General features: G+C 44.5%; 1 protein-coding gene across 2 annotated transcripts in view; it reads right to left on the bottom strand.

Moving 5' to 3' along the window:
* LOC126295390 (RNA-binding protein 45) overlaps positions 1 to 27,334 on the bottom strand; it is a 107,425-nt gene that overhangs the window by 29,797 nt on the left and 50,294 nt on the right. Inside the window, exons 7-8 of one of the 2 annotated variants that reach the window (XM_049987871.1) lie at positions 25,966 to 26,177; positions 11,434 to 11,536 (exon numbers count right to left, since the gene is read on the bottom strand). In XM_049987871.1, coding sequence (XP_049843828.1) covers positions 11,434 to 11,536; positions 25,966 to 26,177 — 315 coding nt within the window. The remainder of the gene's footprint in view (positions 1 to 11,433; positions 11,537 to 25,965; positions 26,178 to 27,334) is intronic. The other variant, XM_049987872.1, reaches the window with a different exon arrangement.

Raw genomic sequence — 27,334 nt, 5'->3', positions numbered from 1 at the left:
GATTTCCACAGAAAGCCATTCGTGACACGGGTGGACAAAGTGACGAGATGGTCAACTGCAGAATGGTGCACTCCAAATCGACACTGTGCAGTGGTCGGCAAACTGTGAGACCCGAGCCACCACACTAACCAGACATGACTCGTACATCCCATAACCTTGCAAATACAGCCGGTGAGAGAGATGGAGAAGTAGCTGGAAGGAAGGTGTTTGTCCTTACCGGGATTAGAGGGGCTTCACTCCAGCATCCGGTAAATGTGTCCTCTGCCCAGACGCGGTTGTATGTATTAAACAGAAAGTGCTTGCCTGCAAGACGAAGATGCTCCAACATCTGAAATGCACAGTGTCTCACCTTTGGGCGGAGGATCGGGATGAACCGAGTGTACGATCTAGCTCCCTCATAGTAAAGGCAGCATTGTAGCACTAACGATTCTGTGAAGAGAAGGGTATCACCCGAGTCTACTTCACTCACTACGAATGGAGAAAAACAGGGTGATAGTGGGAAGAGGTCGAAATTTTCACAAAATGGTTGCCCGAGGTGTCGGTGATGGCAACTGGGTCCACAATGACATCGCCTGCTACTGTCAGGCCGAAAATTGGGGAATGGATCTCGGCCCAGAGAGCCGTTTGAGGTTGGCCCGCATAACAGAAAGGAGTGGAACTGTTGAAAGAACCAGTGAATGAAATTCAGCTAGCTTTTCTGCTATCCCGAAGAATGCGGCCACACTGTGCACGCATCTGTTTATAACGAATGCAGTTTGCCATCGTAGGACAACAGTTAAAAATGCGGAGAACACATCTCTGCATACAAACTGCGTCATGGGGTGCCTCAGTCCACCAACAGACTGGGTCACGGTGATAAAGGGGAAGTGCGAGGACTCGAATGTTCAGTAGTGGTAAGAATAACATTTGTAAGATATTCCACCTCGTTATCACAACTGGGAAAATCATCTTCTTCAAAGGTCACCAGGGAGGAGTAAAGCCGCCAGTCACCCTTGTAAGCTGCCATTTGGGTGTGCAGACAAGTGGGCTGGGAGTCGGCAAACGAATAGCACACGGGAAGTGGTCACTCGAGTAGGTTCGGAAAGAAAGCACCACTCGAGATGGTAGACAAGCTGGGCAGTGCAGAAGGATAGGTCCAAATGGGAATAGGTCTGTGAGGACTCCCAAAGGAATGTGGGTGCTCCTGTGGTAAGGCAGGAGAGGTTAAGTTGATTAAGAAGGTCAGCCAGGGGGGGGGCACCTCTCTGACAGGTTCTGGGAGAAAGCCCCCAGGGCATGATGTGCATTAAAGTCACCGAGTAGCAAAAATGGGGGAGGTAGCTGCCCAATAAGCTGAAGGAAGTCTGCCCTGGCGACATTGAATGTGGGGGGATATAAATGGTACAAAGTGAAAAAGTCTGGTGAGGGAGGAAAAGGTGAACTGCAACAGCTCGAAGATGGGTAGTCAGGTAGACGGGTCGACTATCATCATCCCGAATGAACAACACGACTCCACATCGAGATGGAATGGCGACCTCAGGGGGAAGGTCAAAATGGACCGAGAAGAATTGCGAAAGCTCAAAACAGTTGCGAAGATGCAATTTTGTATCCCGAAGACAGAGTAAAAGGGGACACTGCGATTCTAAAAGCAGCCACAAATCCTCTCTGCGGGATCGAAGGCCGCGAATGTTTACTGCAGGAGAGTCACGAAGAGGAAAAAATGAAGGGGTGCCACTTCAGCAGCTGCAGAGTGCCAGCCTGTGAAGATTTGCACTACAAGGTTCAGAGGCAGAACTATCTTGCTCCTTAAGGTCCACAGAAGCAGTGGCTTTGTTGTGCTGTCGGTTGTGGAGTCCAACCCAGAAGAATAGTTGGTGGTGCACACCGGTGACACAGAGGACCGCTGGGCGTAGGTATCATGCAGTGACACAGTCTAAGAGTATCTTCGACTTGACGGAGAAGATCGTTTGCATCTGTTGGACTTCTTCATGCCTTTCTGGTTAGCAGAGGAAGGCTGAGGTGTCTGTCGGCTGGAGGGACGTAGGAAGTCTTCACGGGAGTACTCCTCCTCTACTTTCTGGCCTGCCGGTCGTGTAGCTGGCGGCTCTGCCCCTCGACACGAGGGTTTTACGGCTCGTTGCACAGCTGAATGAGGGGACGGCAGAGCTACCTTAACACTGGGCTATTTCACAACCTCAGAGCTGAAGTTGAGGTCACACGTCTTCGTGGCCATGTTCTTCACGGAGCAAGATGTAGTAAGAACAGAACTGTAAGTGCCAGATGGTAGAATGTAGGGTTTGCGACTACCCGATAACTTGTGAGCAACTGGGTAAGGCACTTATTTCTTTACCCGGATCTCCTGGGCAGCCCACTCATCAAGATACACGAAACAATCTCGAGAGGCGCGGGCACGGCCGCCATCGGAGCTGATACGGCGGGGAGGAGGAGGTGGGCAATTGCCCTCGTGTGCACCCCTACCACAGATTACACATTTGGCCGGGTGTCGACAAGACATTCTGGTGCGGTCGAAACTACGACATCGGTAGCAGCACATCGGATTCGGACTGTACAGTCTGATCATTTCATAGCCTGGCTTTGACCTTGGATGGAAGCACCACTATCAAAGGTGGAAAGAGTGTTTGTAGGCATTAAGGAGAAATCTAACTTTTGTCACCACCTGACGTACGGCAATGACAGTCTGATGAGAGAGGTACGGTTAGATTTAGGCCTCAGTCAGACTGTCGAGCAGCTTAATGCAAACAACGCCACAGGAAAAATTCAATGTTCTACGGGCCTCGACACGAACAGGTTAGCCGTGGAGAAGCGAGCAGTAGTTGTGTTTGTGGATCAGAAGTAGTCTCCAAAAGCAAACAACCAATCAATTAACGACAATAGGATTTCACAGGGCTGGCAATGGCATCAACACCTTTCTAAATAATAAACAAGTTTACCGCGGTAAAGGGCCGACCGTCTTCAGTATGTGAAACTGTGAGGAAGGTGGGGAGTAGCTGGAAGCTACTTCGAATTGGTAGCCTCATTCTGTTTATCTTCCGTAGATGTCAATTGAGAAGATGATTAGCTCACTGTGAGAAAATCTCCCACAGTTGAGTGTCTCTGATGGCACGCTCCTTCCAAATGGGGGACCCCTTCTCCAGAGGCGTACCCGCCTCAGGTGATTGTTCACACCTCAGGTCACACCTCCCAAACACCTGACACAGGGACCAACCACCTCTTCCAGGGTCTGTCCTGGACCAGAGGGTACGTGCGATCCCTACCTGTCAACCCTGGGCTGGGATTTACATGTTAGCCAGTCATTCGTTACACGTCAGAAGCACAAGTCAGCATTCGGCACGTATCCGTCAAAGAGTGGCGAGCCGCCAGTGGGGCTTAAGTGTCTGTGAGATGTGGTTTCTATTTTGCAGTGTGAAGAAAATTAGATAGAAATGACAGGACGGTCTACTTCAAGTACCTGTCTGAATTGTGTTCGACACCTTTAGGACAAAATAGAGTGTACTGCACTATATCAAATCGTCTGAAATCTGCACACAACTACTGACTGTGCTTCGAGAAGAACGGAAAACAAATGCATCTCCACTTCGTCAGACCTCCGAGAGAAAACTTCTCCGAGAATTGAGAACTGTGACGGTACACCAGGAAAGGCAACTACGAATGAAGGATAACAGACATATTCCATATATCTTTATTTCCAGAAAGCGCTTGAGACAGTGGCCCTTTGCAGGCTATTAAGGAAAGTACAAGCCTACGGAGTAAGTTCACAGAGATGCGAGTGGCCCGAAGACTTCTTCAGTTATAGAACGCAATATGTCGTCCTCAACAGCAAATGTGCATCAGAGACAAGGGTATAGTCAAGAGTGCCCCAGGAAAGTGTGACAGGGTTGCTATCATTCTCTGTATACATAATTGATTTGGCACACAGGGTGGGAAGCTATCTGCAGTTCTTTGCTGGTGATGCAGTGGTGTATGATAATGAGTCAAAGTTGAGTGATTGCAGGAGGATACAAGATGGCTTACACAAAATTTTTTAGTTGGTGAGGTGAAGGGTACCTAGCTCTAAATGTAGAAAAATGTTAATTAACAATATTATGAAAAGGGAATTTGGTACTCCATACAGCAGAGATGCTGAGTCACAGACAGGCACAACATAAAGACTGTCACAAATAAATATTTCAGTCAGTAAGGTCTCCGTCAAAAATAAGACGACAGACACACACTCGTACTCACACAAACAACTCTCACACACGACTGCAGTCTGAGGCAACACTGCGAGCAGCAGTGGTATTGACAGAAGTGGCGACTGGGTGGTGTGAGGAGGAGGGGTAGGGATAGTAGGGTAGGGGTTACGGACAGTGACGTGATGCCGGAGACGCAGGGACGTGGTGGAGAGGGGGAAGGGCGACTGTGTGCAGTCGGGAGGTTTCACAGAGGGCAGGGGAGAGGTAGGGAGTGGGGGCAGGAAGGTTAGCGGAAAGGAAGAGAAGCAAAAAGACTGGATGCAATGGTGGAATGAGGACTTTTGTAGTGCTGGATGGAGGGGACAGTCACTAATGAAGGTTGAGGCCAGGAGTGTTACGGGAACATAAGACATATTGCAGGGAAAGTACCCAACTGAGAAGTTCAGAAAAGCTGGTGGGGTGGATCCATATAGCACAGACTGTGAAGCAGCCACTGAAGTGAAGAATGTCACATTCGGCAGCGTGCTCAGCAGCAGGGTGGTCCACTTGTTTCTCAGCTACAGTTTGTAGGCAGTCGTTCGTGCGGACACACAGCTGCTCGGCTGTCGTGCCCACATAGAATGCAGCACAGTGGTTGCAGCTTAGATTGTAGATCATGGGGCTGGTTTCACAGGTAGCCCTGTCAGATTGGAGCAGGTGGTGGTAGCGGGGGATGTATGGGACAGGTCCTGCATTTAGGTGTATGAGCCACGAGGTACAGGGATGGGAGCAGGGATTGTGAAGGGATAGACAAGTATACTGTGTACATTCGGTGGATGGCGGAATACCGCTGCGGGAAGTGTGGTAAGGATAGTGGGCAGGACGAAATATTTCATCGCACGACGAAATGTAGGTGAAAGCCTGGTAGAGACTGTAATTCAATTGCTCCAGTTACGAGGGGAATGCTCCACTGTGGCTGGACGGTGGGACTTTGAGAGGTGGTGCGAGACTGGGAAGATACGGCACGGGAAATTTGTTTTTGTGCAAGGTCGAGAGAATAATTATGGTCAGTGAAGGCTTCAGTGAGACCCTCAGTATATTTTGGGAGGGACTCCTCGTCACTGCAGATCTGACGACCACAGGTGGCTAGGTTGTACGGAAGGGACTTGTTGGTACGGAACGGTTGGCAGCTGTTGATGTGGAGGTACTGCTGGTCATTAATAGGTTTGCTATGAACAGAGGTGCAGATGTAGCCATCTTTGAGGTGGAGGTCAACATCCAGGAATGTGGCTTGTTGGGTTGAGTTGCACCAGGCGAAGAAAATGGGGGAGAAGTTGTTGAGGTTCTGGAGGAATGTGGATAGGGTGCCCTCACCCTCGATCCAGATTACAAAGATGTTATCAATGAATCTGAACCAGGTGAGGGATTTTGGGCGAGTTGGAAGGATTCCTCTAGACTGCCCCCGAATAGGTCGGCATAGGATGGTGGCATGTGGGTGCTCATAACCTTACCCTGGATTTGTTTGTAGATGATACCTTCAAAGGAGAACCATTTGTGTGTGAGGATATACTTGGTCTTGGTGACTACGAAGGAGAGTGTCGGTTTGGAATATGTCGGGCATTGGGAAAGGTAGTGGCCAATAGTGGTACGGCAATGGGCATTAGGAATGTTAGTGTAAAGGGAGGTGGCATCAATAGCGATGAGCAGGACACCGTGTGGTAAGGGACAGTAACTGTGGAGAGTCGGTGGAGGAAATGGTAGGTCTCTTTTATATAGGACGGTAAGTTCTGGGTAATAAGTCGAAGGTGGTGGTATACAAGAGCACAGATTCTCTCAGTGGGGACACAGTAAATAGCCACAATGGGGCATTCTGGGTGGTTGGATTTATGGGCTTTAAGAAGCATGTAGAAGGTAGGGATGCAGGAAGTGGTAGGGGTGAGCAGAGAGATGGACTCTAGGGAGAGGTTCTGGGATGGGCCCAAGGATTTGAGTAGTGACTGGAGATCCTGCTGGCTTTCTCAAATGGGGTCACTGTGGCAAGGTTTGTAGGTGGTTTGCAGTACAAAACAACAGTGGTGGAGCATTTATCTGCAGGTACGATTATAAGTTTGGGATCAGTATTGAGTTGGTGGACTGCAATCTTTCTGCGGATGTAAGGTTAGTTTGCATGCTGAAGGATTTGGGGAACGATGGTGAGGCAAGCGTCAAGGTTAAGAAATTCTGTTAAGTTAACAGTGTTGTTGTTTTTTTTCCAGTGGTCCGGATCACAATTGGAAGAAACTGTTTTAAGCAGGGTTCAACATTCGTGTTTTGTCGAGTCTGAGAGGAATGGTTGTGAGAAAGTGTTTCCACTGTTGGGACTGGGAGGAGGAGAGAAGGCGTTTCACAAGTCCTGCGTGATTGAATTTGGGAGTGGGACAAAAGGTGTGGCCTTTGGAAACGACTGATATTTCTGTGGGGTGAAGGCTTCTGGAGAAAAGGTTCATGACTGTGTTTTGGGTCTGTTTAGGTATTGAATTCTGTGTGGTGGTGGGAGGGAGTTTTGGAGGGTAGGTTGTTAAATGTAGTAGCTCTGCCAGACAGGGTTTGTCAGTCATGACGGAGGTTTGGAGGGGGTGGACAGTGGTACTCCTACTAGGTGGGAGTAGGAAGTGAGCAGGGTGGAGTTGTTCATGTTGCTCTAGTTCCTGCACGGCAGAAGTTTCAATGCGTGTTACTGGTTTCAGGAATTTGGGATTGCATCGCACGAGAGGGTTTGGTCGATATAGTTTTGCGGGCCTATATTGGCGAGGGCTAAGGACTGGCGGAATCTGAACAGGTGGAGATCATTGTGGAAGGAAGGGTGGCAGCCAGAGAAAGGTAATTTGATGGTAAGGCCATTTGGGGGGATTCCATGAAACAAGCAACAATCCAGGAATTGTATATTGGACTGGGTTATGGCTAGGGACAAGCAAACTTTTTCTGTAATGACGCAGATGGAAGAAGCGAGGAGCCATGGTGGTGGAAAAAATGCAAAAAATTATGTAAATATAAGGTGTACAACTTTGCTTCCACCATTTTTTCCCCAACATTTGAGGCTTTAGTGAAACAAATTGGTTTACATGTATCATTCAAAGTATGCGATCCAATTTGTGATTTTTGCACGAGATTGAAAGTGTTGGTCAGCCAGGCCATGCGCCATTGATCTAAACAGGTGATAGTCAGAGGGAGCAATGTCTGGAGAATATGGCAGATTGGGTAGGACTTCTCATTTCAATGTTTCCAAGTATGTTATGACCTCTTTTGCAACATGGGGTCAAGTGTTGTCATGCCGCAAAATCACTTTATCGTGACTCCCACTGTACTGTAGCCGTTTTTCTTTTAATGCTCTGCGCAAACACATTAATTTCGTTCGATTATGAGCACCTGCGATTGCTTCACAATATTTGAGCCATGAATATTCGGTTTGGCTGTCAACGTGGAAGCATTGCCAGGATATCCTGATGATTTATTGTGTTTAGGGTTATTGTAATGAACCCATTTTTCGTCCCTGGTCACAATGCAATGCAGAAATCTCTTCTGTTTTTGCCTCTGAAGCAACTGTTCACAGACAGACAAATGCCGTTCAACATCCCTCGGTTTCAGCAAACATTGGACCCAAGTTCCTTCTTTCCAAATCATGCCCATAGCCTTGAGACGTTTCGATATTGCTTGCTGTGTCACTCCCACTAATCGTGTCAATTCTTCTCGAGTTTGACACGAGTCTTCACTCAACAATGTCTCCAACTCTACATCTTCGAAAACATTCTCTTCCACCATTATGCCGGTCTATGACATTAAAATCACCGTTCTTGAAGCGTTGAAACAGCTCAACACGTTCTTTCCCTAATAGCATCCTTTATCATATGTACTTGAGAGCATTCGATAAGACTCAGCCGCTATTTTCTTCATATTGAAACAAAACAGTAACACCTCCCACAAATGACGAGAATTAGGCTTGTAAACTGACATTTTCAATCATGAACAACTTAATGATGCAGGCACAAATCAACCAATGTTTGAATGAGGTTATGTTGATCGAGGTCTGCGATCTGTTTCTTTCAACCGCTACTTACCGCTGTCACCACCTATTAGCAAATGGCGGAAGCAAAGTTGTACCCCTTTTAATGTAGAATTATGTCAAAAAAACACCCAAATATGTGTGAAAACCACAAGAAGGATGAAATGGATGCAAACAGAGCAAACATGATGAAATCTGAGGGAGTCGATGATAGCGAGAGGTGAAAACTCCCTACAAGAGGCGTGAAGTCACAAGGATATCAAAGAAAAGATTATATATTTGGATGGATTGTATGAAGGAGAGAAGCTACAGATGTGACTGGATGAGGTGGAATTAGTGAGTGCGAACTGGGATAGAATGGAGAAAGAATGGGGGTGGGGAGAGGTTCATAGGATGAGGTACAAGATCTTGTTCGGCAGTTGTACCAAGTCAGATTAAAGGAAAGCTTTGAAAAAATTCACAGGCAGACTCCTAAATTTGTCACTGGTAGGTTCAAACAACACACAAGTGTTATGGGCATGCTTCAAGAACTTAAATTTGAATCCTTGAAGAGAAGGCAACATTCTTTTTGAGAACTACTATCAAAAAAATTCAAAGAACTGGAATTTGAAGCTAACTGGAGAACGATTCTACTGCCCGCAACATACATTACGCATAAGGATCACGAACATAAGGTACTAGAAATACGGCTCCTGTGGAGGCATATAGACAGTTTTTTTCCCTAGTTGTATTTCCAAGTGGAACAGGAAAGGAAATGAGTAGTAGTGGTATGGGGCACCCTACGATTGACTGCTGAGTACATATGTAGATGTACATGAGGGGACAAACATCTCTGCCTCATCTTCAGACAAGTGAGTGATGTCTAGGGGGACATTAACAGGTGTTGTAAGGGTCCCATTGATGGTTTGAAATTTTGTTGTTTCAGATAGCATGACAAGTTACAGTAGCCATCGGGGCTGGATGATAGATGCATTTTGCCGGCCTATGTGGCACCATAGGCAAATATTGAGGTATTCAAATGGACACTATGGTCTGTAGTCTGTAACTGAAACTATCAGGTATGTATTATATTCTCCATTTCCAATGATAACTTTACAAAGAGTATTTCCAGATTATAGTATAAGCACACACCACTCACTAAAATATTACATGTGCAGATTATTATTATTATTATTATTATTTTTTTTTTTTTTTTTTTTTTTTGTGCGGGTGCGGGTGGGTGATGAAATCGGAGGAGTGGAGGGAGAGTTCTAAAAAGCTTTTCTTTTATGTTATAATTTAAAACGTTTATAAAATGAATGTCAAAGATTTAATTTCTATCTTAATAAATAAAAGAAGGCTCAGCCTTCACACGTTTTGGAAGGCAGCAAGATGATCTAAATTTTGATGTATTAACTTATCAATTTCAGAATACTTTTCAGATCAATTGTGGAGTATACATAAAGGACGGGTGTGATTTCCGATCCAACATTGGCAAGATTTGTTAATTTGTTTAAATTACAAGAAAAGTTCGGGGGAGGTATTAAAATCTATGGAGTAGGAATAAAAACTTTTACGTTCGCCGATGACACTGTAATTCTGTCATAGACAGCAAAGGACTTGGAAGAGCAGCTGAACGGAATGGATAGTGTCTTGAAAGGAGGGTATAAGATGAACACCAACACAAGCAAAACGAGGATAATGGAATGTAGTCGAATTAAGTCGGGTGATGCTGAGGGAATTAGATTAGGAAATGAGACACTTAAAGTAGTAAAGGAGTTTTGCTATTTGGGGAGCAAAATAACTGATGATGGTCGAAGTAGAGAGGATATAAAATGTAGACTGTCAATGGCAAGGAAAGCATTTCTGAAGAAGAAAAATTTGTTAACATCGAGTACTGATTTAAATGTCAGGAAGTCGTTTATGAAAGTATTTGTATGGAGTGTAGTCACGTATGGAAGTGAAACGTGGCCGATAAATATTTTGGACAAGAAGAGAATACAAGCTTTCGAAATGTGGTGCTACAGAAGCAAGCTGAAGATTAGATGGATAGATCATATAACTAATGAGGAGGTATTGAACAGAATTGGAGAGAAGAGAAATTTGAGGCATAACTTGACAAGAAGAAGGGATCAGTCAGTAGGACGTGTTCTGAGGCATCGAGGGATCACCAATTTAGTACTGGAGGGCAGTGTGGAGGGTAAAAATCGTAGAGGGAGACCGAGAGACGAATACACTAAGCAGATTCAGAAGGATGTAGGTTGCAGTAGGTACTGGGAGATGAAGAAGCTTGCACAGGATAGAGTAGCATGGAGAGCTGCATCAAACCAGTCTCAGGATTGAAGACCACAACAACAACAACAACATTACAGCAATGAATGGTTATTGCATCAGAATTTTTTATTTCAACAAACAGCATTCTAAATTATGACGGACCACATCAGAAGCGCGTGTATTTTCAAACTGCTACCCGGTACGACCACTAGCAAGAAGATAAAATTTTCATACGAAGCTCAGCCTGAAAAGGATAATTATTATACTTTATTGAAAGTTAACATACAGTGGGGTGAGACCAACTGAATCAATATAATGGGGGGTGGGGGATCTCAATTGGCTCAGACAACTTTCCAGCTGGCAGCACCCTAGCCTACTTCTGTTAGATGTTCCAAATTTAGTGTATAGTTTGCTTTATCTGTATTGTCATCCACTTTTGTGGCTCCAAAAATAGTATTCAATCACAAAACAGGAAACCAAACTTGGCAGTGCAGAGGTAACACAGATCGGTGTCAATGGTGTCAGCATACATGACGCACTGTGTGACTATCGGTCCGAAGTTGTACGTAGTCTCGCAACTTCTAGCACTTCTACTACTCTCGTCAGCCACCGTGCTGTACGTATGCTCGACTGACGTAAAGGTTTGTCAACTAAAGTTTATTAATATTTCTGAAAGCATTGAACCCAACTTTAGAGTTTTAAGTTTACATTGAAAGGGGACAGCTGCATAGATGAAATTGTTAAAAAATGGGAAGTTAACTCACAAACTTGCGAAGCAAATGAATCAAATATATTTTACACCAAAGACAAATTGCTAGAACTTGAACTTGTGGGAGTATGTGTGGCTCAAGTGGATGAAGTTAGCCCTACCTGCTACAAATTACACAGTCAGGTCTAGTAAGTTAACAGTGAAGAGAATTTGTTAAACAGCTAATGAGGTGGCGACGACAAGGAAAGTGAAATGACGGCAGCACCGGACCCGGTACGTACCTCTCGGCACAGTCGGAGTCGACGGGAGCCAGTGGCTGTGGTGGTGGCAGCTTCACCGAGCAGTAGCTGGGGTCGTACGTCTCTTCTGTCACTCCGGGATCTGCTTTCAGAAGAAAGTTAACTGTCAGCAGCTACCTCCACACCAGCACGTGACAGACAAAACAATGGCAGTTATATTAACCAAACTGTCCTGCCGGAGTGTCTTACCGGTGCACTACGTGGTCCGTGCACCATGCGCTCCCCGACAGTAATTCTCTAGTCCACAAACAACACTCCAATGGCACAATGTTAATCCATGGAGCACCCGTGTGGACGTCAAAGTGGCACAATTTCTTACATTCTGCACACTATTAAGTACACATTACTAACCACAGTGGTCATTTCCATATTCAGATGAGATGCATGCACGCACACAGTGCAACACACAATAGACTTAAGAACCTGATTAAAAACTTTTGTTGCCGGCTGGGAAACCTGGCAAAGCAACCCTTTCCAGAATCTGGAACCAATTCCAGAGATACCCTCCTGCAGCTATTCTTACACAGTTATCGGGTTTGGTCCCTTGCCAATGAAGTTACTATTTAAAATTGGTAGCAGCAGGGCTACTAAATTAACAGTAGTAAAGCCACCATGGATCAGTGCAACTTTCCTTGTTTATACCACCAGAAATGAATATTTTTCTGCGAAATCCATTACAGTGACAATTTCTCCGATTTTCAACTTGTCTTTGGTCACTATCAAATGATGGCTTTGTTGCTTCACAATGTTGTTGTTGTTGTTGTTGTTGTTGTTGTGGTCTTCAGTCCGGAGACTGGTTTGATGCAGCTCTATCCTGTGCAAGCTGCTTCATCTCCCAGTACCTACTGCAACCTACATCCTTCTGAATCTGCTTAGTGTATTTATTTCTTGGTCTCCTCCTACAATTTTTTCCCCTCCACCCTGCCCTCCAATGCTAAATTGGTGATCCCTTGATGGCTCAGAACATGTCCTACCAACCAGTCCCTTCTTTTTGTCAAGTTGTGCCACAAACTCCTCTTCTGGCCAATTCTATTCAATACCTCCTCATTAGTAATGCGATCTATCCATCTAATTTTCAGCATTCTTCTGTAGCACCACATTTCGAAAGCTTCTATTCTCTTCTTGTCCAAACTATTTATCGTCCACGTTTCACTTCCATACATGGCTACACTCCATGCAAATACTTTGACAAGCGACTTCCTGACACTTAAATCTACACTCAATGTTAAGAAATTTCTCTTCTTCAGAAACGCTTTCCTTGCTATTGCCAGTCTACATTTTATATTCTTTCTACTTCGACCATCATCAGTTATTTTGCTCCCAAAATAGCAAAACTCCTTTACTACTTGAAGTAGCCTCATTTCCTAATCTAATTCCCCTCAGCATCACCCGCTTTAATTCGACTACATTCCATTATCCTCGTTTCGCTTTTGTTGACGTTCATCTTATATCCTCCTTTTGAGACACTGTCCATTCCGTTCAACTGCTCTTCCATGTCCTTTGCTGTCTCTGTCAGAATTACAATGTCATTGGGGAACCTCAAAGTTTTTATTTCTTCTCCATGGATTTTAATACCTACTCCGAATTTTTCTTTTGTTTACTTTACTGCTTGCTCAATGTACAGATTGAATAACATCGGGGAGAGGCTACAACCCTGTCTCACTCCCTTCCCAACCACTCATAACTGCCATCTGGTTTCTGTACGAATTGTAAATAGCCTTTTGCTCCCTGTATTTTACCCCTGCCACCTTTAGAATTTGTAGTGATGATGATTCAATTCAGGCCACATGAAACAGAATTTAAATAAATTCCAGTTTATACGGCCTATAAATTCCAATTTATATCGCCTCTCGGTCCCATAGCTCAATACAAGGCACATCCAGAAAGTAAGTTTCTCCGTGTGTTTCTTGAACAGAGACAACAGAGTTACATGAAAAACTTTATGTCTGGGCATTTTTTGACATTCGCCAAAAGAATTGAGGCACTTGTCATATTGTGAGATCAACTTTTGTATCCTGTCACGGAAGCCTGCTGCCAGTGAATGGAACTGGCGTGTGACAGTCGTCTTCAGCACTTCACTGTTGTCAAAACACTGGCCAAAGGATGGGAATTTCTTGAGTTACAAGAAAGGTGGAAATTGCTGGAGGCGAGATCAGGAGCGTATGCCAGATGATAAACAGCTCCCAGCACAACTTCTGCTAAACAGCTGCCGTGTGCTGAGCTCTATGCTGATGAGCACTGCTGCAGAGCAGCTCAACACCTGCAGTGACTTCCACACATCTCATTCCAAATGGCACATTTCAGTTTGTGTGTTGTTTCACTGAAACGGTCAGCATTCACTCTTTCCCCTCTGGGCAGGAAATCAGTAAGCAGAATGCCCTCCCTGTCCCAAAACACTGTAAACATCACTTTGATGCACCGAAACTGTGTGTCCGAATACCGTCTCGACCAGAGATCTGATGTGACACCGAAGCATCAATTGCAGCTGTGTTTCTGGGGCCGAGTGAGAAATCCATGTCTCATCACCCTTGATGATCCCGTCAAGGAACTCGTCACTGTCATCACAATACCACTGCAGTAATGTCAGTGCTGCTCCTAAGCATTTTATTTTGTGCCCGCGTGTCAGCTTTTCAGGCACCCACCTGGCACAATTTCTTCAACAGCAGATGCTCATAGACAATTCCGTGCAATGAGGATCGTAACACCTGCATAAAATGGCTGTCGAGCTCCGTAATTGCACAGCAACTATTCTCCAGGATGCGCTGTCGTACCTGCTCGACCGGGTGAGAGTCGATTAGGGACTGGCACACTCTGCACTATTCACCACAGACACTTTGACGACCTTTCCAAAAAGACCTACACCAGCGGTGCACCATCTGTTTGCTCACAAAGTTCTGCCCACAGCCCCGACAGATCTGATGACTAATTTCAAGAGGCGTTAAGTTTTGTGCATTAAGGAATCTTATCACTGACCAAACCTCACAAGTGGCAGGGGAACGAGTAAGAGACACGATTTTGGGGGACTTCTGTGACGGTATTGGCACCGGGCAGGGTCTGTCCAGGTGGCATTCGATCCTCATGTCAAGGATCTGTTGTGCATGTGCAATTTTCCCTGCCAAGTAAGTCTACTTTAAAGAAAAAAACTTCAGGAACTTACTTTCTAGATGTGCCTCATAATATCTAGCATTTGTTTTTCCTTTGTTGATTTCACATCAATGTTCATTAGTTAACATTTCAATTTTATATTAAATATTGAGCTCAAATAAGAGTTTGCCTCTACTGAAAACTGAACTAGAGGCACTGCGACAACGAGACAAAGATGCTACCCGTGCAGCTACCGGTGATTCAGTTTACTGTGTTGGAATTTTTTTTTAAACAGGACCACTCTGTAAACTTTGATGAATGGCAGCACTCACAAAACAAACAACTGACACTTACTGAATTGTGGCCCACTGTACAGATAACTGAAGAAATTGTAGTCCCAGCGCAATGTTTGTACAAACTGAAGACGAAGTTTACTCTCTGTCTTGCTTGTATCTGTCAGTATATTAAATAATTCACAATACTCTAACCCCTCCCACTTTACAGGTTCAATGTCAAATAACATATTTGTCCTGTTGTGCCATATTGTCTGATAGTGTACTACTATTTCGGTGCACTATTCTTTCCCACAGCACTAAATGTTTTAGTCCACCAGTGCAACTTGGGCAGTATAAGAACTGGCAAGCGTTAGAGCGGACGGTGACAGAAGTACATATACTGAAGTTGAAATACATTTACTAGGCAGGTATGAGCAAAACGTACTACAGAAGAGTGCTGACAAAAAAAAAAAACAACAGTAATAAAAAAGCTCAAACTGAGAAATGCTGCAGGAAATGACAGAACTCACACTAAGCTTAATAAAAATCTGAGTCCGTGAGGTGGACAATGGCTCGAACAATTCTCTTCCCACACTGGATGAGCCCCAAAAGAATTTCAAGTAAATGAAATAATAATTCTAAAACCGTGGTAATTTAGGAATGGCCAATCAAGTTGTCCCATTACACTTCTCAGTATACAGGGTTGTGAAAAATTCGTGCACTCTGACTTCACAGTGAGATTCCTCACATACGAGCGACACAAAAATGTCTCACAAAATTTCCTCCTATGCACATTTTGGGCAGTAAACTGGCAATACTGTGATCACATATATGGTAATTATCTCTGTCACCAAATAGAGCAGTGCTGTGCAGTTGGTGTAGTGCATTGGGTTAGTACGCAGAAGGTCACGGATTCGATTTTGGGTTGAGAATTATTTGTTTTTACTTGCACAGAGTAATATGCACGGTACGGTACCTAGCATCTTAATTGTCATACAGATATTACAGTGAGACTTCTAGACATTTGCAGTCATGTACAACTAACACAGAAAATGAAGTACAATTGTTTTTCTTGGCCAGCTTTTAAAGAAGCCTTTTGCACATCACGGACGCGAATTATTTTGCGCCACTGCATCTCCTAGATTACAAACCTGTTGTACGTGTACCCTACTCCTACTGTCTCGTGAAGATTATTTGCAAAGCACTTTGTTAGCTCTACTGGTGACATAAGGTTCTGACGAAATGTAACAGACCTGAACATGGTAAGAATAGTAGTCAGTATTAGTCAATGATACCAGATGCACTGGTGTGAAACAATTTGCATCGACAATGTGCTAATGGTTTCTTTAAAAGCTCACCAATTAAATTTATTACATTTCCATTTCTGTGTTCGTAGTACGCCACTGCGAATGTTTTGACCACAATCGAACCCTCGACTTCCTGTATGCTAACCCAAAATGCTAACCCAAAATGCTACTATTGCACCAGCTGCACATTGCTCCTCTATTAGGTGACAGAGATAGTTACCGTGTACGTGATTACAGCATTGCCAGATTGTGAGTTTGTGACATTCCGAAATATGAACAGAAAGAGATTTTGTGAGAGATTTTTGAATTGTTCGTGTGTGAAGAATCTCACTGCGAAGTCTGAGTGCGGAAATTTTTCTTCACTCTGTATACTGTGAACTAATAAAAGGGTTAATCTACAGCACAATGATTACATTTACAGCATAATATCCCCCAATAAGGCTTGAGTGTGTTCCAATGTCAGTAGTAGTTAGCAGGTTTCAGCTCTAACCTGACTAATCTAAAGGGATTTCCATACAGATCATTAAACTTTGGTCGCTATTATCCATTTAACTGTAGCCTACAATACGTTACGGCCAGACGGACTACTGCTTGAGCTAAAATGAACTGTACAGTGAACTAAGCTTACTAAACTACTGACGACTGCCTCGAGACAGTCCTCCTTTAGTCACCGAAAGAAAATGTTCAAATAAATTGAATACGATAAAAAAATGGACTGGCCTATCAATCAGTGTTGCTTCCCCATTTATTTAACAAGATACATTCCAGCAATAATTTCTACATGCCGTCCAGATGATACTGCACTTTTAAAAATAAATAAATTATTTTCAAAAAGGAGAGAAACCACTTCAGAGGAACCGAATACGCTAAACACATTCTACCCTATTAAAGGAACCCGAACACCGGGTGCAACTGCAGTTAGCACGGGAGAGAATTTAAGTGGAACTGACCATTAGAGGCAGACCCACGAGGAGGCGGCCATTATTGTACTGCGAGTAGAGGAGCAGTAACAGCAAAATGGGTCGGCAGGGGAGCTTATCGACTTAGAATGTGGACTACTCATTCGATGTCATCGGAGTAACAGTTCCGTCAGACACATTTCGACCCTTACGAAGTGGACCGGGTTAACTGTCGACAACAAGACTGCAAAGTGGAAATGCGAAGGAACGGTCGCAGCACCATACGAGGTGGTCGCGCGAGGCGAGGCGATAAGCAGGAGGAGTCAAGAGTAGTCCAGCTACCACAGTGACTCCGTGTAGAGTGTTAAAAAGAATGGGGTACTGTGCTCAAGCAGGTCCTGGTAAGCCACACATTTCTGAAGTCGGTGCTAAACAGAGCTCGAAGTGGTGTAAAGACCGATGCCACTGAACAGTGGGTGACTAGAAATGAGTGACACGGAGTGACAAATCACACTATCCTGTAGCAATCTGATGGATGGATCCAGTTTGGCAAATTCATGCAGAATGTTACCTGCCAGAAAGTTTAGTGAGAACAGTTTAGTAAGGAGGAGGTGGTGTTACGGTACAGGGCAGTTTCCACAGTCAGGCTACAGTCCCCCTATTGTGCTTACGAAAACACTAAAGTGGGAGAATAACAGATTTAATAGTATTATGTAGTGAGTACAGCACAAGAACAGTTCTGAGACAACGATCAACTGTATCAGTATGAAAATGCACCCTGTCGTAAAGCACGATCTGTGAGGCAATGGTTTGTGGACCATTACATCTCCAAAGTGGGCTGGCCTGCCCAGAGTTCCATCTGAGCACAATGGAACAGTTAGAATGCCGACTTCGCTCCAGACCTCAGCAACCGACTTCACAACCTTCTCCGGTTCTGGCTATCGAGGAGGAACAGGCTGCCATCCATCCACAGACATTCGGACCCCTCATCGAAAGTGTCCCCAGCCCACCTAAATGCTGATAGGTGTTCAGATACTGTCAATCAGACAGTGTATTATAAACACTGGAAAGCCTGTCAAAGACCCAATAAAAAGAGACATCTGCATATCCCAATCGACGAGTTCGCCAATACGATACAGAATATACACTACAGCAGACCATTTACACCACAGCCGCTCGCCTAAATACACTCCCGTCGAGAAAAAAAGGAACACCTCAAACCACTAGAGATAGGACATTATATTCACAGTACACGTACGTTAGTACATTGGGCAGAAACAATTAGCATGTCGACCGAGGTGTTCGATGTCTATATCGATACCACGACGCGACACCACATACCGGTAACCCGTGCCCGAGGCTCTCGTCACTGTAAGCCGAAGGTGACGGATCGGTGTGACCCGAGCAGACCTGCGGGAAACCTTGTAGACATATTCACAATCTGTTTTGATGGTACAGTGAGTTTGAAATAGGGCCATTATTGGCATGAGGAAATGTGATGCATCTATTCGGGAAACTACTGCTCGTACGGGATGAAGTGTTCCGGCAGTGCAACAGGTGTGTGCAGGATGATTCAGAGAAGGACGTAGTACACGACAAGGTGGGTCAAGTCACACCACACAGACCACCTCGTGAGAAGATCCGACACCGCGTCCGAATGGCACTGCAGGGCAGCTCTGCATCCTCCTCAGCTCCGGCGCAACAGTCCATAGCCGTTTATTGCGGCACAGGCGCCAGATGACAACGGTGTACAGAACGATGTCACTGGGGATGGGAATGGCATCGGACGGTTGCTTTCGGACAAATGTAGGTCGAGTGTGTTTGAAAATGATGGTCGCAGGCAAGGGGAGTGGCACCAAAGTGACTGAAGTTCACACGAAACGTACAGTGCCAACTCGACTCCTTACGGTGTGGAGTGCTACTGGGTACAACCACAAATCACAGTTGGTGTGTGTCCCACACACTATGATCAGTGTGTATTACACAATGACATCCTGGGGCCTGTAGTCGTATCCTTTCTGCACTATACTACAGACAACATTTTTCAGCAAGACAATGCACTACCACACACTGCAGCATGAAAAAGTACGTTCTTGGTGTCACAAGATGTGAGCCTTCTGCACTGGCAAAACACGAGACTTGCCGTAAATCGAAAATGTGTGGAATATGGGCAATGGTGTAATCCATTCGTGCTGGATTCACCTCGTTTCAAATTTCATCTGTGGTGATTAGCATTGGGTCACAGTGCTGCACCCATCATTTGCCCATGTTGTTGTTGTTGTGGTCTTCAGTCCTGAGATTGTTAACATCGAATATAGATTTAAGTGTCAGGAAGTCATTTCTGAAAATATTTGTTTGGAGTGTAGCCATGTATGGAAGTGAAACATGGACGATAACTAGTTTGGACAAGAAGAGAATAGAAGCTTTCGAAATGTGGTGCTACAGAAGAATACTGAAGATAAGGTGGATAGATCACGTAACTAATGAGGAGGTATTGAACAGGATTGGGGAGAAGAGAAGTTTGTGGCACAACTTGACAAAAAGAACGGACCGGTTGGTAGGACATGTTCTGAGGCATCAAGGGATCACAAATTTAGCATTGGAAGGCAGCGTGGAGGGTAAAAATCGTAGAGGGAGACCGAGAGATGAGTACACTAAGAAGATTCAGAAGGATGTAGGTTGCAGTAGGTACTGGGAGATGAAGAAGCTTGCACAGGATAGAGTAGCATGGAGAGCTACATCAAACCAGTCTCTGGACTGAAGACCACAACAACAACATGGGCAAATGATGGGTGCAGCACTGTGACCCAATGCTAATCACCACAGATGAAATTTGAAACGAGGTGAATCCAGCACGAATGGATTACACCAGAGGCTGTCACTCACATCTCAAATGCGTCGATGTAGAACAAGTTATCAGGGCACTCGGCAGACCCTGTGCCTACTAGGCAATGGGACACATGCTGAACGAAGGTGACCGAAATGCAAATCAATTCTGCAGAACATATTAAAGTGCTTGTCCTGTGAACATTAACATCCTATCTCTAGTTGTTCAAAATGATCTGGGCACAACACAGGTTTGTGCTAAAGTGGTGCCGAGAATCCTCACAAAAGAGCACAAGCAACATCTGGCAGACTGCTGTGCTGACACTCTTGGAAACATTGAAAATGGCCCCGATTACCCCAGTGAAGTAATTATGTGTGATAAAAACGAATATTCCAATACGACCCAGAGACAGAGCAACAGTCTATGCACTGGAAGAGCCCTCTGTCCCCTAAGATGAAAAAAGAAGAAGAAGTAGTGCATGAGCAAATCAAAATTTGAAGCAATGACGATTAGGTATCTGTGGAGCTACCTACACTGATTGGGTGCCTGGAGGTCAGACTGCCAATCGAACTTATTATGTAACTGATCCGAAGACCCTCCGTAAATGTGTGTGACATAGGAGACCAGATCTGTGAAAGAATAACTCGTGGATTCTTCGTCAGGACAACACATCAGCCCGAGACGTGACATCTGTGAAGATGGAATATCCACCGTATTCACCTGACCTAGCCCCGTGCAGCTTCCTTCTCTTCCAAAACTGAAGTCTGCACTCAAAGGAACCAGGTTCGACTCCGCGGAGGCAGTGAAGGAAAAAGCGATGAGCCTCCTCAACAGTGTAACAGAAAAAGTTGCAAAACTGCTTACAACAGTGGAAAATTCGCGCGGAGTAATGCGGGGATCGGAGAGGGGATTACAATGAAGGGGACAGTGTTTCAGTGTTTCATATGTAAAGGCCCTTTACATATGACTGCTTGTGTCTGTACATGTGCGGATGGATGTGTGTGTTCGTGTGCGTGCGTATACTTGCCGCCCCCCCCCCCCCCCCCCCACCAAGGTAAGTCTTTCCGCTCCCAGGAGTGGAATGACTCTTTACCCTCTCCCTTAAAACCCACATCCTTTCGTCTTTCCCTCTCCTTTCCCCTTTCCTGAAGAAGCAACCGTCGCTTGCGAAAGCTAGAAATTCTGTGCGTGTGTTTGTGTGTTTTATTTATTGTGCCTATCTACCGGCGCTTTGCCACTTGGTAAGTCTTGGAATCTTTGTTTTTAATATATTTTTTCCATGTGGAAGTTTCTTTCTATTTTATTTACATCATCATTAATTTGAACCCAACAATTACGTTTGTTATTGTCTCTGTTGCATTTCGAAATCTTCTGTATCATCTTACTTTCTCTTTTTGTTTGTACAAGTAGTTTCATTTTGTATTCATCTTCCCTTTTTCCGTAATCTACCATACATTTTATCCTGCCTAATTATACTCTATAATACGTAATTTACTTCCAAACCATAACCTAAAAATTTTTAACGCTTTCAACATAACTGCTGCTATAAAATCCACTGTTCCAAGTTTACAAACATTTCGGGTAAACTCGTGAATACTATTTCACAGCTTCAGTTCCTTTCACCCATTAAACAACCATCTCAGCTATGTCCAACAACTTTCGTTTTATTTCCATTCCCGTTTTTCCCACATAACCAATCATTTTTTAGCAGCTTCCCACAGGTTTAAACGTTATTATTTCTTCATCAAACAATTGTTAGCCCCATTTTCATAACCTGCCAGTACATAACCAGTCCTTTGAATACATTTACACACATTTTTTACGAAACTTTTCGAAATTTTTTTTTTCGAGACTTTTTTGTAAACTTTTTTCGAAATTTTCCTGAATTTCCCCACCCTTTAACGTGGTTTGGAGACAACACAACTACCTCAACTTTGCACCCATTGTTGTTCACCAACCTAAGTTCAGCACAGGATCAACATAGCTCATCTCAAACCAACACTTTTTCGACTTTTTCACACCTTTATCTCTCCCTATATATATTTCTATTTATTTTCACTTTAACCTCATATTACCCTTTCCACCTTCTAATACCATGTCAACCTCACAACATCCCTACAACGACCTCATTAAATTTTATTTACATTCCCTCCGCAAACATGCCTTCACCCTAGCCAGATTACGTTCCCATATTTTATTTACTCAGGCTTGTCTGACATTTGGCATTACCCCCAAACGCCTCACACTTAAAGTTCCCATCTCTGGCTGCAATCCTTCTTTCCATCAGTCCTTATACCAGTTCCAAACTGCACAATCCATAGCCCTCACCCGCCTAATCCTTCACCTATACATCGACTCGGCCAATGAACACACCCGTCAACTCCTATCCCAAATCAAAGTTCTCAATCTCTCCTCTCCCACATCAACACCGGCTGTTCATAGCATCCTCCTACAGGCCAACCGCAAACTAGAACAGCATGCCACCCTCCACCTCAAAAAACTATCCAATCTCCTGGTTTCCCACCTTCGGAAAGGCAACTCACTCACCCTCCACAACCTTTCCAACAAACCTCAACCTCCTCTCATTGCACACAGACCCAGTCTCTCCCATCTACTCAATCTCCCACTTCCAGCTCCACTCCCCCCAACACCTCAAAATTCTAGTCAACACAATCTGGAACCACAACACCACAATTCAGTAGTTAACCTTTCCTCCAAACCTCTTTCCCAATCCGAAACCTCTGTCCTATCCAAAGGCCTCACCTTCAGCCCCACTCCCAGGTTCAACCAAACTGCCCTTGTCAAAGATTTACTGTCTTACACTCGTAGTCTCTGCTGGAAATATCACTTTGCCACGAAGAAAAATAATCCTGATCCCACTCCTAATGATCCAACTACCCAAGACACTATACAAATTGAACCCTGCCTGGAACAGTTCCGTCCTCCATCACAGTGGGACCCACCTCCTCTTCCTCAAAATCACCCTCTCCAAACCTTCCAGGAATTTCTCACTTCCAGCCTTGCCTCTCAATCTTTCTTGAAAAACCTTAATCCTACTCCCAACATCACCACAGCCGAAGCCCAGGCCATCCGTGATGTGAAAGCTGACCGATCCATCATCATTCTTCTGGCTGACAAGGGTTCCACGACCGTGGTACTTTATCGGCGGGAGTATGTGGCTGAGGGACTGCGTCAGCTTTCAGACAACTCCACATACAAAGTTTGCCAAGGTAATCCCATTCCTGATGTCCAGGCGGAGCTTCAAGGAATCCTCAGAACCTTAGGCCCCCTACAAAACCTTTCACCTGACTCCATCAAACTCCTGACCCCACCAACACCTCGCACTCCTACCTTCTACCTACTTCCTAAAATTCACAAACCCAAACATCCCGGCCGCCCCATTGTAGCTGGTTACCAAGCCCCCACAGAACTCATCTCTGCCTACGTAGATCAACACCTTCAACCCATTACATGCAGTCTCCCATCCTTCATCAAAGACACCAACCACTTTCTCGAACGCCTGGAATCCTTACCCAGTCTGTTACCCCCGGAAACCATCCTTGTAACCATTGATGCCACTTCCCTATACACAAATATCCCGCACGTCCAGGGCCTTGTTGCAATGGAGCACTTCCTTTCACGCCGATCATCTGCCACCCTACCTAAAACCTCTTTCCTCGTCACCTTAGCCAGCTTCATCCTGACCCACAACTTCTTCACTTTTGAAGGCCAGACATACCAACAATTAAAGGAAACAGCCATGGGTACCAGGATGGCCCCCTCGTATGCCAACCTATTTATGGGTCGCTTAGAGGAAGCCGCCTTGGTTAGACAAGCCTGCCAACCCAAAGTTTGGTACAGATTTATTGATGACATCTTCATGATCTGGACTCACAGTGAAGAAGAACTCCTGAATTTCCTCTCCAACCTCAACTCCTTTGGTTCCATCAGATTCACCTGGTCCTACTCCAAATCCCATGTCACTTTCCTTGACGTTGACCTCCATCTGTCCAATGGCCAACTTCACACATCCGTCCACATCAAACCCACCAACAAGCAACAGTATCTCCATTATGACAGCTGCCACCCATTCCATATCAAACGGTCCCTTCCCTACAGCCTAGGCCTTCTTGTCAAACGACTCTGCTCCAGTCCTGAATCCCTGAACCATTACACCAACAACCTGAAAACAGCTTTCGCATCCCGCAACTACCCTCCCGACCTGGTACAAAAGCAAATAACCAGAGCCACTTCCTCATCCCCTCAAACCCAGAACCTCTCACAGAAGAATCCTAAAAGTGCCCAACTTGTGACAGGATACTTCCCGGGACTGGATCAGACTCTGAATGTGGCTCTCCAGCAGGGATTTGACTTCCTAAAATCCTGCCCCGAAATGAGATCCATCCTTCACGAAATCCTCCCCACTCCACCAAGAGTGTCTTTCCGCCGTCCACCTAACCTTCATAACCTCTTGGTTCATCCCTATGAAATAAAAAAAACCCACCTTCCCTACCCTCCGGCTCCTACCCTTGTAACCGCCCTCGGTGTAAAACCTGTCCTATGCACCCTCCCACCACCACCTACTCCAGTCCTGTAACCTGGAAGGTGTACACGATCAAAGGTAGAGCCACGTGTGAAAGCACCCACGTGATTTACCAACTGACCTGCCTACACTGTGACGCTTTCTATGTGGGAATGACCAGCAACAAACTGTCCATTCGCATGAATGGACACAGGCAGACAGTGTTTGTTGGTAATGAGGATCACCCTGTGGCTAAACATGCCTTGTTGCACAGCCAGCACATCTTGGCACAGTGTTACACTGTCCGGGTTATCTGGATACTTGCCACCAACACCAACCTATCCGAACTCCGGAGATGGGAACTCGCCCTTCAGTATATCCTCTCTTCTCGATATCCGCCAGGCCTCAACCTCCGCTAATTTAAAGTTGCCGCCGCTCATACCTCACCTGTCTTTCAACAACTTCTTTGCCTCTGTACTTCCGCCTCGACTGACATCTCTGCCCGAATAAGCCTTTACAAATGTCTGCTTGTGTCTGTGTATGTTCGGATGGATATGTGTGTGTGCGCGCGCGAGTGTACATCTGTCCTTTTTTCCCCCCTAAGGGAAGTCTTTCCACTCCCGGGATTGGAATGACTCCTTACCCTCTCCCTTAAAACCCACATCCTTTCATCTTTCCTTTTCCTTCCCTCTTTCCTGACGAAGCAGCCGCCGGTTGCGAAAGCTCAAATTCTGTGTAAATACGTAAATGAAGTGCAGAAAAGCTCATCTCTTCAAAGACTGGCCATTTTGCACATACAAAATTGCATAGGTGTGATATTTGATTTTTTTAAATGGCTTTCTTCGAATTAAGTACTAAATTTGGGACATTTAGAGAACAGCTTCCTAAAAATAACTTAAAAACACACTGATCAAAGGTTTTGTCTGAAAGAAAGGTATAAAATAGATTCAAGAAAAATCTGACATACATATAACCTTAGCAATAGCAACACATTTTCCGTAAAGCCGATCTTCCCCCTCCCCCCCTCAAAAAGAGAGAAAGAAAGAAAGTTAAATGTTGTTTACTTATATCAACAATATTCTTTTTAAAGAGATACTGACGTGTAAGTAGACTCCAGAATCCGAAAATTTCGTTTAGAACACTTAACAATATGAAGGCACTTTCAATAATGTGTACTACCAACTGTACCATGAAAACAACAAAGGTGTTTTGAAATTGAAATATTTGTTAATTGCTGTTTACTTTTGCTCACAATATACCTTTTAATGAAGTACAGATGTGTAAGATAAGTCCTGAACCCAAAATTACTGAATATGACATTCACAGAGAAAAGTGGTTATCTACTATTAAGACTTAAATTTTTTAAAATATTTCTGGAATTCTGTCGAAGAATTCATTAAACAAAATAAATATTTTTTTTCAGAATTTTGTAATATAAAAAAGACTCAATACAACATAAAACATTGGGCATAAAGTCTACACACGTCACAAATAACACTACTATATGACACAACCAGAGGTGTTACAATAAGAGAGGGAAAGTAAGATCCAAGATGCTCGAACATCTGGAATTTGCACGCAGCGCGTCTGTCGCACTTACCAGGTTTGATTTTCCCAGGTGCAAGCCCGGCAGCCTGTATGATCGACGTGGCCTGTGCGATTGTCTCCGCCAGAGTCGCCAAGTCCGGGGTCAAAGCGGCGGCCGCACTCACCGCACCGACACTCCCAATGCCGGGTGACGCGGTGCCCAGTCGGGGGGAGCTGGCCGCGGCTACTGCCGAGAAAGGGTCCCTGCTCGCCGACACGTGGGACCTGTGTCGACACGTCCGGTCACGTGTAAGAGCCGAGGAAAAAGCTGACACTTATCTCCTGTTGTACACTGACACTCAAAACTCTTAGTACAACGTGGCACCTATGCCACTCCGTTTGTCAGTGATACCGAGTAATATTTTTATGTACTCAACTTGAGAACTGAAACTTGCAACACTCTGTATACCAAAATTTATCAATTTCAAGTTCGTCACAAATAAATTGACACTCCAATATCATGAAACTCGAGAGATCAAGTTTATTGCTGGTGGTTCTGATACGGGTATCTTTCTCCTGATTTGCACAGACTGAAGAAGGGAGATGCACGAGACATTTAGTGCTGAGGAGAGGTAACATTTTCTCGTCACTTACATGGAATCACACTTCTAACATAGCTACAATTATGTTCATAAAATTATTTGTTGCTGGCACTGCAATATGAATAGTCATGTTTAATTTGCAAACTTTCATTCTGTGAAGTTGTATAACATAATATTTTGAGACAACTTGAAGACAAACAACATTCTTAGCAAAAATATGTTCTATCTGGGGAATATGTGTAAGCCAATACAAATTAAAATGTGCATTGTCAAGCCGTTAGGTTCTGCAAGAAATGACATATACTCTCAAATGAAGCACTTTTCAGAATCGCTGATTGGATGTTTTGATCTGCACGTGTAGAAATTAGTGGAAAGTTGACAGTAGTAGTCATCTGGAAATTGAATCACATTTCAAAAAACTTGCTACTTTAGTAAAGTTTCTAATGAGAACACTGAGGTGACACAGTGCATCCGTAAAGTCTCTCCACCGTATAGAGCTCTGCTCGACTCACCTTGTGGGGCATGTAAGGTTGGCAGCACACTCTTGTCAATTTACAAGCTAGGGGCCATGGTTCACTGCTTGCAGCTGCAGTTATGTTGGGGGTTGTGATTTAACATTATTACAATTAAAATTAACTTAATTAATTACACTCCTGGAAATTGAAATAAGAACACCGTGAATTCATTGTCCCAGGAAGGGGAAACTTTATTGACACATTCCTGGGGTCAGATACATCACATGATCACACTGACAGAACCACAGGCACATAGACACAGGCAACAGAGCATGCACAATGTCGGCACTAGTACAGAGTATATCCACCTTTTGCAGCAATGCAG

The sequence above is a fragment of the Schistocerca gregaria genome, chromosome 11 (genome assembly GCF_023897955.1).
Source record: "Schistocerca gregaria isolate iqSchGreg1 chromosome 11, iqSchGreg1.2, whole genome shotgun sequence".
Lineage (NCBI taxonomy): Eukaryota > Metazoa > Arthropoda > Insecta > Orthoptera > Acrididae > Schistocerca > Schistocerca gregaria.
Note: the sequence above shows the minus strand (reverse complement) of the source record. Positions and strands in the feature narration are given on the sequence as shown.